This window comes from Vespa velutina, chromosome 6 (assembly GCF_912470025.1).
Source record: "Vespa velutina chromosome 6, iVesVel2.1, whole genome shotgun sequence".
In the NCBI taxonomy this organism is placed as follows: Eukaryota; Metazoa; Arthropoda; class Insecta; order Hymenoptera; family Vespidae; genus Vespa; species Vespa velutina.
In genome coordinates, this window is record NC_062193.1 from 7,399,388 (window position 1) to 7,413,672 (window position 14,285).

General features: G+C 30.6%; 2 protein-coding genes across 3 annotated transcripts in view; one reads left to right on the plus strand and one right to left on the minus strand.

Moving 5' to 3' along the window:
• LOC124949601 (transient receptor potential-gamma protein-like) overlaps window positions 1-10,593 on the minus strand; it is a 65,647-nt gene extending 55,054 nt beyond the window's left edge. Inside the window, exons 1-2 of the mRNA XM_047494926.1 lie at window positions 10,230-10,593; window positions 10,090-10,159 (exon numbers count right to left, since the gene is read on the minus strand). Of these exons, the coding sequence (XP_047350882.1) occupies window positions 10,090-10,094 (5 nt within the window). The 5' untranslated portion in view covers window positions 10,095-10,159; window positions 10,230-10,593. The remainder of the gene's footprint in view (window positions 1-10,089; window positions 10,160-10,229) is intronic.
• Window positions 10,594-11,067: 474 nt separating this feature from the next.
• LOC124949692 (probable tyrosyl-DNA phosphodiesterase) lies at window positions 11,068-14,142 on the plus strand. 2 transcript variants are annotated; one of them, XM_047495254.1, is made up of 7 exons: window positions 11,068-11,129; window positions 11,302-11,364; window positions 11,471-11,548; window positions 11,634-12,447; window positions 12,539-13,075; window positions 13,148-13,343; window positions 13,420-14,142. In XM_047495254.1, exons 1-7 carry the CDS (start codon window positions 11,078-11,080, stop codon window positions 13,555-13,557), a joined length of 1,878 nt encoding a protein of 625 aa, XP_047351210.1. In that variant the 5' UTR covers window positions 11,068-11,077; the 3' UTR covers window positions 13,558-14,142. The 2 variants fall into 2 exon arrangements, with proteins under 2 accessions (XP_047351210.1, XP_047351211.1); XM_047495255.1 differs by having other exon boundaries at window positions 11,117-11,217; window positions 13,420-13,942.
• Window positions 14,143-14,285: the final 143 nt, after the last annotated feature.

The following is a 14,285-nucleotide window of genomic DNA, read 5'->3' on the forward strand; positions in this document are numbered from 1 at the left end:
TATATATATATATATATATATATATATATATATATATGCATATAAATCAGAAAAATATAATACAAGATAGAAATCTTATCAGACGTTATGATTGTTTGTCACAGATATTATCATAATAATCCATAGCAATATATCACACAATATTATTATTTTTCTTATTAATGAATTTTATTGAGAAACAAAATTAAAAGTTCGATGTTTCATGACTCGTCTATATCCAACGTTGAACATGGATACCTCATCTAATTTGCATTCGCATTGGTTCCCATATGTAAATTGCACGCATACAAATGGCAGGCTCGATAGCTTATAGATGCGAATGCTATGATACAGAAGTATATAGAATATAGTCCATATCCCTGCAGACGATAGGTAAATCCGATTTACACTCTAGATTTCTCTCTCTCTCTCTCTCTCTCTCTCTGTCTCTCTCTCTTTCTCTCTCATTATCTTATATTTTTTTCCTTTATCTTATCTTTCATCCTATCTTTCGATCGATCATTTCAAACAAATGTCCTGAAATTCGTTAAATCGAGTAAAGAAAGAAAGAAAGAAAGACAAAACGAATTTCGTTTTACAATGCAAACTATTTACGATCGAACGAAAAAAGAAAAAAAAAAAAGAAAAAAAAGAAAAAAAAGAAAAGAAAGAATGAGAAAATAGCGAAGCTGAAATAAATCATCCATCGAAAGAAAAGGTTCGCTATCCTATACTTTCGACGTAATCCATTGGAGGTATTTGATTATTTTTCTCGAGGTCCTCCCGAATTTGTGTACGTTCCAGAAAGCTGCATATTTTTCAAGCTTAACAGAGAAAATAAAAAGAGTAAAAAGAGAGTAAGGAAAAGAGAGATAAAGAGAAAAAAGGGGAAGAGAAAGAGAAAGAGAGTATGAATTTCTTTCTCACGCCGTCGGCTGCTATATGAATGTACTTCAATGAAAAAGAAAGTATCGTCGGAAATGCAAAAAGGACTGTTTATTATCTGTGCTAAATCACTTTGAGAACTCTCGATGATTACGGTATAAAGGAACTCTGGATGACCCAAATAATTGAGTGCTTTCTGTAACCTCGATTCTCATGATGAAGTATGGAAATAGGACAATATGAGTTCCATCAATGAGAAAGATCGACGATGAAGAAACAGCCTAAAAAAAAGGATTTGTTCGTTTAAATTCTTAAAATGATCGATGAAAGAACTTCCAACCATAAAGACAAAGTATCCTATCGTTAAAATATTATTTCCGAGGACGATCTATGAAACTGATGTTAAATTTTCATCATGAACATTTGAAATTTCTTAAACTCGGCGATCAAACTTTCTATCTTATTATATTTTCCTCATATATACGTACGTATATATTATTATTTACGATGAGTACGAGAATAAAAAAAAAAAAAAATATATATATATATATATATATATATATATATATATATATATAAAAAACGAATGACGCGATTGATCAACGACATCAAAGGAGAAAACGATCAGAGAGAGGAAACGTCTATCTAAGAAGACTCTCGCATATTTTTAACTGATAGGTGTACAGCAAACTCGCGAGTAAACGCGTCAAAACTGATCACAGCTAAACGTAACGCGATATATACATCACGGTATTGAAGTTTCATGTAGAAATCAGAAATATCGACACTGCTGTCATTCGTTTTCTATGATAGTTCAACTTCTATCTTTCTCTCTTCTCTCGGTATATAATATTCGGAAAAATTGATCGATTAAAAAAGGTAAAAGGATATACGAGAATAACAATAACACTTGTATGCACTTTTATATATATATATATATATATATATATATATATATATATAGACACTACATATGGTACTTGATTTATCGTTGATATTCCGATTATTAAAGCATCCGCACGTATTTCATTTCTCCTCGTTAACACGTTTTTATTAGTTCGCCACAAATTCGCTAAAAAGTTCAGAGAATGTATTTACTTGTTAAATATGTTACAATGGGATAATAATTACATCGCAAAGATGAATTAGGATGCTAGTAGCTTTATGGTTAATTTACAGACAACCTGGCTAATTTATTACCTCTGGTAATAGCTCTTGAACGAATGGATGGGGGAGAAATTAGCCTGAGGACACATTATCATACGCAATCTATGAAAGCCTGCAAGCTACTACTACGCGATATGCAACGCTTTACACCAACACGTTAATATCATTAGAAAGTAGGCCACGTGTCTTTTGTGTATGTAATATTCTTTCAACACCATTGTAAGATCTAGATAAGAAAAATGATAATGAATAAGAACATAAAATAGATTATTCTTAATAAAATCACAATCGTTCTTTCGTTTATCTAAAATCATGTAGATATATAAATGAGGATAATTAAATCGTTAGATTTAAAAAATATTTCATTTTTCTCCAAAAAAAATTCAAATTTCTTGTTGCGTTTTGCGCAATTCTCAAAGTTATTAAGAAATAATCCTTCGATTATCGTGTCCTCGTGACAAACGCACGCTCAGCATGCAATTAACGTAATGCTAGATTATAATGAAAGAGAGCATGTGTCCTATCATTAAGCCGAAGGACGTGTAATTATTTCAGGAAGCCGACATTCGTGTAAGCGTGATACATAAATGTAATTACCGTATTGACAAAGATGAATGAACACGATCTATAATACTTTCCTTCAACTAGTCTTATTCCTATTACGTAGCTTCGAATATTTTAGAATATTTTTCACTAGCCATTACATCAAAATGATTTACGTAAGAAACGAATGAAATTCTTTGTGGCTACTTCGGTCCAATAGAAAAATATGTAAATTTGAAATATAAATTCAACATGATTGTCGCATTCCTCAAAATCGTTTTAACGTAAGTAGATATGTATTTATTCGGAAACCAGCTAAAAATAAAAATATTATATCGTAAAAATTATTCGTATATAGTAAACTATATCGAATTGCAATAAATCTTTACAAGAGATATTGATATTCCAACAAAAAAAAAAATAATATATATATATATATATATATATATATATATATATATATATATATATTATGCATAAGAAAATTTTCATATGAAAATTTGTTTTAAAATTTTAATGCGTTTACTTGATAAGAATTAAAATGTTTTAAATATTCACGAATGTCAAGGGATTTCAATCGATAAGATATAACCAGCAAAGATCATAAGATCGTAGAATTTTTTAATGATTTTCAAGTAACAAGCATTGATAAATAAAAAATTACTTTTGTACAATCCTTTCATTCTTGCTTTTGAAATATAACCTTTTAACGATTCTCTTCGTTCTTATTTTCTATCTCTATTTCTTTCTCATTTCAACCGACTCTTAATAGACACCCGATAAGAGATTGATACTATAGTGGAATCCGCGTAATCACGCTTTTACAATCCAATGTTTACGATGACTTTACAAAGAGACAAAGAGACAAAGAGAGAGAGAGAGAGAGAGAGAGAGAGAGAGAGAGAGAGAGAGAGAGAGAGAGAGAGAGAGAGAGAGAGAGAGAGAGAGAGAAATAACTTTCACTAATTGAAGCTTTCATTGAAAATAAAATAATCTTGGTTTCGCGTATGAAATCAATCGAGATCGTAACCGCCAAATAAATTCTTTCAATATTTCGAATAATTCTAAATTTTAATTTATCATCTTGTCGAGACAAATAAGAAAAGAACAAAAATGAAAAAGAAGAAGAAGAAGAAGAAGAAGAAGAAGAAGAATTGTACTCGTTATATTACAACTTTCGTGACTTTTCATCCGTTAATTATTTTGGAAGTCCGATTGTAATTATTGTCGAGAGGATACTAAAAGGCGTGGTAATTAAGTGAAATAAGGCTCAAATTTACGATGAAGTCTTTCCTTCGTGTTCTACGTGCATGATAAGAGCTACACCATTGTCATACTGTACTCACGAGATCAGAAATTGCATTGCAACGGTTTATTCAGGAAAAAAAGGAAATAGAAGTTAGATCTAAGGAGAAAAAGAAAGGGATGGAATATTCGAACGATAGATAAATACAACAGATCTATTTAAGATTTAAAAGAAATAAAAATAATTTCATATAGTAACGCGATGGAATTCCTGGTAAATTATTGAAATTAAAGCACGTGACGTGTCATCGTTACGAACAATTAAACGTTCGCTGCGTAATTACGATATACATCGATACGCGCTGCCCGTATGGACGCTTAAAAATCGTTTAAACGATTAAACATTCGCGAGATGAGAGTACAATAACCAGGAAAACGTGAGTGGTCGTGGACTATAAACGAGAGCGAAATTTACGATCGACGCGCCAAGAATAATAATTAGAGTTTCTTGATCGTTTTGTTCGACGACAATAAGGATAACACGATATGTGCGTAATTCAAATCTCACTTTTATACGGGAGGTAAAAAATAAGACTAAAATATACATTAAGAGTATAAAGAGCAAAAAATTGACAAATAAAAAATAAAAAAAATTAAAATCCAATCATAGTAAATAGCAGTAACGATAAAATATTAGAATGGTAAAAAAGAAAGGAAAAAAAAAAAAATCAGTAAATAATAATAGCACGTAAAATTATACAAAAATATAATATTAGTTAGAGAAAAGGAAAAAGAAAAAAATCGCACATAGATTCACTATCGTTTTCAATTTTGACAAATGAACTTGTCAAAAAAAAAAAAAAAAAAAAAAAAAAAAAAAAAAAAAAAAAAAAAAAAAAGGAATAAAAGAAAAGAAAGGAAAAGAAAAAAAGAATAGAGAAGGCTATGTTTGAAACGCAGTGTATTTTTCAAACTTTCCACGGAGTGACCCCTTCTATTTGACCTTTTCCTCTTCTCCTTTTTCTCCTTATTCGTTTCCTAGCAATCCTGCGTGAAAGAAAACCGGTGGACGTTCTATTACGTGTATTTCATGTCCGTAACAAGCAAGTGGCAACCATTTCCTTCCCCTTTCAATACTACCCTTTATCTCAGTCTCTCTTTTTATCTTTATTTCTATTCTTCCCTATCCGTAGCGCGGACATTCTGATATTCTTATCTAACCAAGCAAAAAGGAATTCTTTTTAAGCGAACGATTTACTTGCGACGTCACGAACTAACCATACCAGGGTATAGATTAAAAAAATCGATTACTTTTTCTTCTCTCTTTTTACTCCGTTGCTCATACAAATAATTTCTCTTCACTCGATTACCTGTTTAATGTAACGATAATTCCAGTCCATGTTATTTTTTTCTTTTTTTTTTTTTTTTTTCAAATTTTACTTCGATTACTATCCAAAGATAGAGAAAAATAGAGAGAGAGAGAGAGAGAGAGAGAGAGAGAGAGAGAGAGAGAGAGTACGTATCTTCGCAAATTGTGTCACGCATGATCGCGTGCCCAAGAAGAAAGAGAGTATATGCAGAATGTAGTCGTGCGTAAAAAATGAGTGAAAATTTACGAGTAATTTGCTGTTAACAAATGACGTTATATATCACGAGACACACGTAGGATTATAAAAAATTTTTAACGCGTTACAATTCTATCTCATCTTTCTCTTTTTTATTTCTCTTTTTACAAATGATACGCATTTGCTTCTATCTATACGATTTACAATAGTAAGCATAATAAAATCACAAGAAGAGGCTACAATAAAGATATAAGTAATAATCTTTATTGAATTAAATCCGTATTTCGATTAATATATAACCAATCGATTTTCATGAAAATAATTATATTACAAGTTCGATTTATATTTTCTTAAACCTAAACAATTTCTTATCTATTGTATCACAATTATCGATCCACATTATATGTCATTCTCTCCTAAACTAGAATTCTCTTAACGCGTTCATATATCGACACATATATCGATGACATACCAGTTTATTTCAATCATCTCGACCTTCGCCCTTAATTACTATATATCTTTTTGTTCTCTATTTCTTCTTTGATACGAACATCCAATTAATCCTGATCACCGAAAAGATCTTTCATACCGAAGAAGAAACGTACGTTTTATCTTTTTCTCTATTTCTTTCTAACTATCCTGACATTTCCAACATCTATCTCCAAAAGCTTACATCCCAAGGGTTCAATCTCCAATTATCGGCTAACATTCTCAAACTTCAATTTCTTTACGTTGATCGCAAAGGAACTTGGAACCAAACTACTATTAACACCGTGACGACTTAATTAAAATTATTTTGACGTTTTCTATTTTCCCGATAAACCTCATAGAACTCTCATTTTTCCTCCCATCATTATTTTTCTTTCTCTCTTTTCACGACGAAAATAAGAAAACTCATCCCGTAACACGACGCGATTTTCAAGCTTTCAAAGAAAAATAGGAAAACGTATATAGCTAAACTGAGAAAAATTGATTCGCATTTTCGAAAGTTAACTGTGTGTATATGACCGTTCTTGAATCTTTTTCGAGATAACGTCCAAATTGTTACGACAGGCTATTCTCTAGTGGAAGAGAACATGTCGAGAAGAAAATATCGATCTCTATGTATTCTTTTAATAAAACTGTAAACAATGAAAAATCTACGAGTATTATTTTAACAATTTTAAAAATAATCTCCAATAAATACGAACAGGTTTATTCGTTATATATATATATATATATTCGTCATATATATATATACTACGTGAAATAAAATTTCCCCGATTATTCTCTCACGATTTGTATAGTAAATATACATATTCGTTTTTTGTAGATAGATATCTATTTACATGCATGTGTATATATATGTTTTCCTAAATTCATAAATATTCTCATGTTTGTGACACCATGATGAACGAGGGTTATGATAAACGACATCAAGAAGACTAACAATAAAGAAAAGAGCCGAAAAGCTTTGGCCGTCGGACAAAGTTGTTGATGCATGAAAATTAAATTTTCAAAAAGTAATCATTATCCATCTTTCATCTTTTCGTAATAAATTGCCGCAAGGTATAAAATTTGTCATATAAATTAGAACATTAAAGTAAACTTACAAAAAAGAAAGCGAAAAAAAGAAAGCGAGAGAGAGAGAGAGAGAGAGAGAGAGAGAGAGAGAGAGAAAGAAAAAGAGGGGAAGAAAGGAAATGGATATTAAATACCGTCGTAAGTTCGCTAAATTTGTCTTCCGCGAAAATTTTCTTTCAAAACTGCTACCACAATCGGTAGTAGCAAAACAACACTACCCCACCATATCCATTCAGTTTCGTCACGTGGAAAAGAATATGATACGTCCGCGACCATTACTTTCCACATCGGATTTCCTCGTAATTTTTAACTTTGTTTTTAAAAACTTAAGAACTTCTTCCATCACTTCTCTTTCTTCAACTTCTTTATTCGAATAAATTGTAAAGTTTTTGCCTTTCTGAATCGTCAATAAAGACTTGGGCAATAAAAAATGAGTACCTTTCAAAAAGTACGTATCTTTCATACTTTTCACAAACTTTTCTTGTAACACATTACAATTTTTCTTATATAAATTATATAACACATACAATTATTATTATTATTATTATTATTATTATTATTATTATTATTATTATTATTATTATTATTATTATTTTACTACTATTACTTTTATTACTATTATTATTGTTATTATATTATCATCATCATCATCATCATCATCATCATCATCATCATCATCATTATTATTATTATTATTATTATTATTATTTTATTATTACCATTATTATTTCGGGTTTCACAAAATCTATACTTCGATTTGAAATTTCATTCCGATACATGAATATGTAGTACAAACATTCGAATGTCATTAATAAGTATATGATCTGTTTACTCTATTATTATTTCTAAGTTCTCCATTGTTGTAAGGAAAGGAAAAACATAAGGAATGAAAAACACTTAAGTCCTACGTGAGAATCAGTCTTACGATCGTTGATCATATATATTGATATATTCGGATCGTTGACTGACCTTGACTTTCCGACATCTCCGAGCAGCGATGGATCTTGACTGTTTTCTGAGCGCCTCCAGAGGAAACCGCTAGGCACGGGATTCGTCCGAGGAACCTCCACCTCGGTGCCACTTCGTAAACTAGCCTTTTACACCCCCGCCCTATGCTCCGTTTGATCGAAAAAATCACTTCGTGCACCGATTGTATCGATATTTTAACAAACACGACAAACAGCAGCAGCAAGAATAGCAATAACAGAATTAACAGCAAGATTAACAACACGTCGACGAGTATATATTATCACGATTTTGTTATTATACGCGACGAACAATCCGTATCGTCGTCGCCTGAAACGAATGTCGTCAATTTCACCGAGGAAGAACACGTTTGAAAGGTGTGAATGTGCGAGATCATTCGCAAAATCTTTACGACGCTTTTATTCTTCCTTATCTTTTTTGTTTCTTTTTCCTTTTTCTTTTCTTTTCTTTTCTTTTCTTTTCTTTTTTTCCTTTTTGCTTTTTTTCTAATACAAAATCACAATGAACCTAATGATACGTGTATGTGTATGTGTGTATGTATGTATGTATGAATGTATACATGTATGTATGTACGATGTATGTATGCATGTGTAAAGATTTATATATAAATATATGTGTACACGTATGTATGTACGAAAAGGTGAACGTGAAAGCGAGAGAAAGGAGGAGCAAACGAAAGGACGCGAATCGCTTGCGGCACGGTCTGGGCGGTAACTGAGGCGAATGTAGGCGTCTCGACGCTCAGCATCGCTCCCACCCCCCTTTTCCCTCTATCCACCAATGCTTATCTCCTACTACCTTCCAGAATCGTACTGGCCCTCTGCGCCTTTTATCGTTTCTATACTTTTCTTTTCTTTCTCCTGCTCTCTCTCTCTCTCTCTCTCTCACTCTCTCATTCTCGATTACGATCTCTATCTATCTCTCTCTCTTCATTTGTCTGTTCTCTTTTTTTTCTCTACAGCTCGTCTCTCTCTCTCTCTCTCTCTCTCTCTCTCTCTCTCTCTCTCTCTCTCTCTCTCTCCCTTCCTCTTTATCTATCTCTCTTGAACAATGGATATCGCCAATCGAACTGAGACTTTTTTCGTGTTAATTACGAAGACTTATCGGACATCAAAAAAATATACATAAATTTGATGTGTGTGTGTGTGTGTGTGTGTATGTACGCGGTCGCGCGCGCAAGTAAAAATCTTATTTGAAATAACATAATCATTATTATTCATAGAACAATTTTATAAACAAAACAATAATACTCGCAATAAATGTATAAACAATGTTAATTTTTAAAATTATGTGAAAAAAAGAAAAGAAAATTTTCAAACTTCGATAGAAATATTATTATATTTCTTATAATTAATTATTAAATTTCTTAATAACATTATATAAATTTTCAAACGACGATAGAAATATTATATCGATTCATTGATAACTATTTAATAAAAAGTAAATAAAAAGAAAAAAGAAAAAAAAAAATATATATATATATATATGTATTAATATATAATATACATATTGTTCTCTTTATGAGATAAAATTTCGTAATCTTTTTATCGTTTCATTTTAGAGAAATAAAAGCAGCGAGTGTCAGCATTAAAAGGTATTTTTCATTGCTTGAATTTCGTAGAGTACCTTAAGCTCTTTTCTTTACTTCGTTAATAGAACAATAATAATAATTGTCCCTCGATGCATCTCGAGGAGAGCATCTTTAAAATGAAAGAAAGAATTTAATTGAAATTCTAGTGAGACTTTTTAAACGAACGTAACTTCATACTTCGTCGGATAATAAATTATCCTCGTCTATTTAGAGGTTTATTCATGCCATTAAACTCGAATCCATTTTATGTCTCTTCGTTTACATTGATATTAATCGGAATACTTCGAAAACACGGCTCTTTTTTATTTTTCATTTTTTCTTTCTTTCATTTCTTTTTTTTTTTTTTTTTTTTTTTTTTTTTTTTTTTTCAATCCAGTCGAAAAACGAATAACAATCGTTAAGATTCAATATCGAATTATATCAAAAGATTATAAATACATATACTAATTAAAATTCGATATATATATATATATATATATATACATATGTATGTATGAATGTATGTCTGTATATATGTACGTAAGTGTATATGTATTTTTGTACGTATGTATAATTAATACTTACTACATCCAATAGTTAATTCGAAGAACATAACCTTAAGTGGCTTCAATGTCAAGTTTTCTCTTTGATATATCTAAACAGATAAAATACATTTATATAATTAATGAAAATAATATAAATTTCATTTAATACGAAATACTTACATTTTCTCGAAAGATGTCATTTTTACAGTTACATCGTAAGAATACGTATGAATACATGTTATAGAAATAATAAATCAAAATTTAAACTAATAATACTGTTAAATATAAGAAACACCGAATTTAGATAATAATGTTGATTATTAATTATTATATCGATTTATCTATATGAGAAATTATACGAATTACTATGTATTAGAATATGCAAAGAAACGAAATACACGTATGCGAAGTTATATCGACTGTTATTAATGGAAGACTGTACCTAAGAGATATTACGAACTATGAAACATCTACAAGTAAAATAAATAAACAATGAGGAGGATCGTAAGGATGTATACGTAACGTAAAAGGAATGAAGGGCTCAAGAATGTTGTTTGATTATACGCGTCGTAATACATTGGCGGGGTTATTTCAAGATGACGTCACTTTTACTTTCACAGCTACGAATCGAGCGCCCTCTTTCACGGGCGCCAAAATATGAAATGTTTATTTGATATTTTTTCGATATTAATAATCGAAATATTTTCTTATTTATTTATGACAATTTATTAATCTACATAATCGTTATTACTTATTAGTACTATAAAGATTCGATGTTATATAATTTAATGAAATATTTTTGAACGAATAAATGTTTATAAATAATATACTCTATCACAAAAGATGAGAATAAAATTATTTGATTTAAGAACTTAAAAAGTAACGTCGGCAGTAGGTCAATACTGTAGAAAAGCTTCGTTTACAACGCAAACGAAAAATCAACGATAAGGAATTCTATTGGTTCTAATGAATAAGATTGACGAATCGTGTAATTCTGTTACATAGAAATTATCCTTGAGTTTTTTACGATGAAACTATTCTTTCCTTTTTGGAGTTTACGAACTGTTATGGTTTTAGAAGGTTGTATAAGATTAATAAGATTTTTATTGTTGTTTGTGACAAAAAATTAAATTAATAAAGTGTGATCGATAAGAATTAGATTGATAAAGTGTATATTACTATCTATTTAATCTTACAATTTGTTATCTTTTATACGCCTTTCTTATATGTCAAATACATTTTCTTTTTGTAGGAAAAGATGTCAAAAATATTTTGAAAGTTATGAATGTTGTCATGAATCATATAAAAGTAAACGGTAATATTTTCTTTTTAAATAAATATTTTTTCTCTTTGTAAATAAATATTATTTGATAATGTATATTTCGAAAATAATTAATATGTCATTTTCATTTATAATCCAGTTAGAAAGAAATGTCCCTTTATGGAGAAATGTTATCGAAAAAATCCAATACATTTTGCAGAAATGTCACATCCTCATTGTAAGTATTCTTTTATGATATTATATTGCAAATATGTTATAATAATTAAGATAAAATAAACTAAGTAACATTAATTTCTTTTCAGTCGAAAGATTGGTAATCGATCAATTGGACGATACATTAAATATACCTGATGTTCTTGATTTTGAATGTGATCGATCTCAATTATTGGATCAATTGAAGGTGATACAAATTGTAATGAGAAAAGAAAGGGACAAGGACAGAGACAGTTTCTTAAAATTAAAGAAAGACTTACTTTCAACAGATGTTACAAAAAATTCTGCTACCTCAAAAAGTCCAAATAAAGTAAGTAACTTAGAAAGTCACAGATTAGATTCTGAAAGTCAGCAAAGCTCAAGCTCATCGGTATCTATAATGGATACTTATGTATCTTGTAAATTGAACAAAGACAGAGAGGAAATACGAAGAAAGGCAATAAAAAGAATGAAACAGCAAGGCTTCGAAGTATCTTTAGTGGAACCTGGAGAATTTGCTATTAAATATGCTCTTGCTGCTCCCTATTACATATTTTTTACAAGAATAGAGAAGTCATTATCTACTTACAATCAATCATTTTCTATAACCTTTCCTGAAATATTAGATAAAAGTCTTGGAGAAATAAAATCTAGTTTACAAATTACTTTCATGGTCGATGTTGGATGGCTTTGCTTGCAGTATTTATTAGCAGGACAAAAAGCCAATATAACAATTTTATATGGAGATAGAGTAGATAAGGAAAAGTTAGGTGAGAATATTACTTTGATATCTGTTCCTCTACCAAGACCGTATGGTTGTCATCATTCAAAGATGATGATATTGGAATACAGTGATGGCGGAATCAGAATTGTAGTGTCTACTGCAAATTTATATTCTGATGACTGGGAAAATAGAACTCAAGGGTATGTAAACATATCCTTCAATTATCTAGCATTTATTTCTTCTCAAATAGTAAGCCTTAAAAATAAATCGAATTACTTTAATCTTAATTAGACTTTGGATCTCTCCTCATCTACCTTCATTACCGAAATCCGATAACCCGACTAATGGAGAATCTAAGACAAATTTTAAAAGAGACTTTCTACAGTATTTGAAAACTTACAAACAAACAGCTTTAAACAAATGGATTGATATAGTAGAAAGGGCTGATTTTTCAGACGTTAACGTTTTCTTCATTGCCTCCGTACCTGGTAGTTATCGTCAGACCAATGTAGATACATGGGGACATAGAAAGTTGGGTTATGTTCTTTCCACATATGCTAGCTTACCACAAAATGCATTGCATTGGCCAATAATTGCACAAAGTTCCAGTTTAGGAACTTTAGGATCGAGTTATCAAAATTGGTTATCAACAGTTATAGTGTCATCCATGTCGAAGACGAAAGAATCGAAAATTCTTCCGAACTTTCAATTTATCTTTCCTACTCAAAAAAATTATGAAGAAAGTTTTGACTGTCAGAATGCTTGTTGCTGTTTATGTTATAGAAGGCAAACTCATTTGAAACAAGAATGGATCCAAGATTATTTATAGTAAGTAAAAATTCATATATTCCTTTCATTCTTTTTCAAATAAATTTTATTTCATTAATAACATTTTTACAGTCAATGGAAAGCTTCGAAAACATTCAGAGATAAAGCAATGCCTCACATTAAATCTTACACGAGATTGTCTCCTGATTTAAAAAAAATGGCTTGGTTTGTGCTTACCAGTGCAAATTTAAGCAAAGCTGCATGGGGAACACAAACGAATTATATCGCGAGTTACGAAGCTGGTGTATTATTCCTACCTACATTTATCGTAAGTATTAAAGACAAAAATCAAATAATATCAAATATTGTTTAAATCTGATTTAAATGATATATTTTTCTCGAAGACCGGAGAAACGACATTCCCTATAGAAAAGGAAAATGACGACTCAAATATTCAACCATTTCCCATTCCATACGACCTTCCATTAATTCCTTATGAGCCTGAGGATAATCCATTTGTGATGGACATATTCAACGAATGAAATATTTTCCCAAAATGATTACATAGGTACGTTCAATCTACGTTACAATAGACGATGTGTGATCTTGCCATTGCCCCTTCCACTTCTATTTCCCCTTCCTTCTCCCACTCCGCTCCTTCTCCCACTTTACTATATTTAATACATCTTTTTTATAGTGTGTACTCAACGATATGTCCACAAATATGCTCAATGAATGATATGTCCACAAATATTTTTAAATAAAAATTTATTTCAACTTAAGTAAATCCGCATATTTCGTTATTATAATTTCCCAACTGGCGCGGAAGTGGAAAAAGAAAAAAAACAAAAAGAAAAAAATTAAACAAATACAGAAATGGAAAATAAATTACTGAATAAATAGTCGTTCTCAGGTTCGTCACGTAAAGAGAAAATTTTGTAAAAGTGAATCGGCTCTTGCAAAATTTTTGGATTAGGTACATAAGACAACGACAACAACTTATTTTCTCAGTATCACTCGACTTCGTGAATTCGAGTCAGTTACCTCGATGGGCACGTGTTTTCCATAAAACATCAGCAAGAAAGCGCTTCCTGATGAGAGGCGGAGACATTATCCACCACTTCGAGGTAATATTGACTCGTTTGTGCATGCTTAGACTTCGAATAAGCTTTAACTAGTCATTCTTTCTCTTTCTCTCTTTCCGTCTCTCTCTCTCCCTCTTTCACTCTCTGTCTCTATCTTGCTGTGTTCACTCAAAGCAATTAAATGA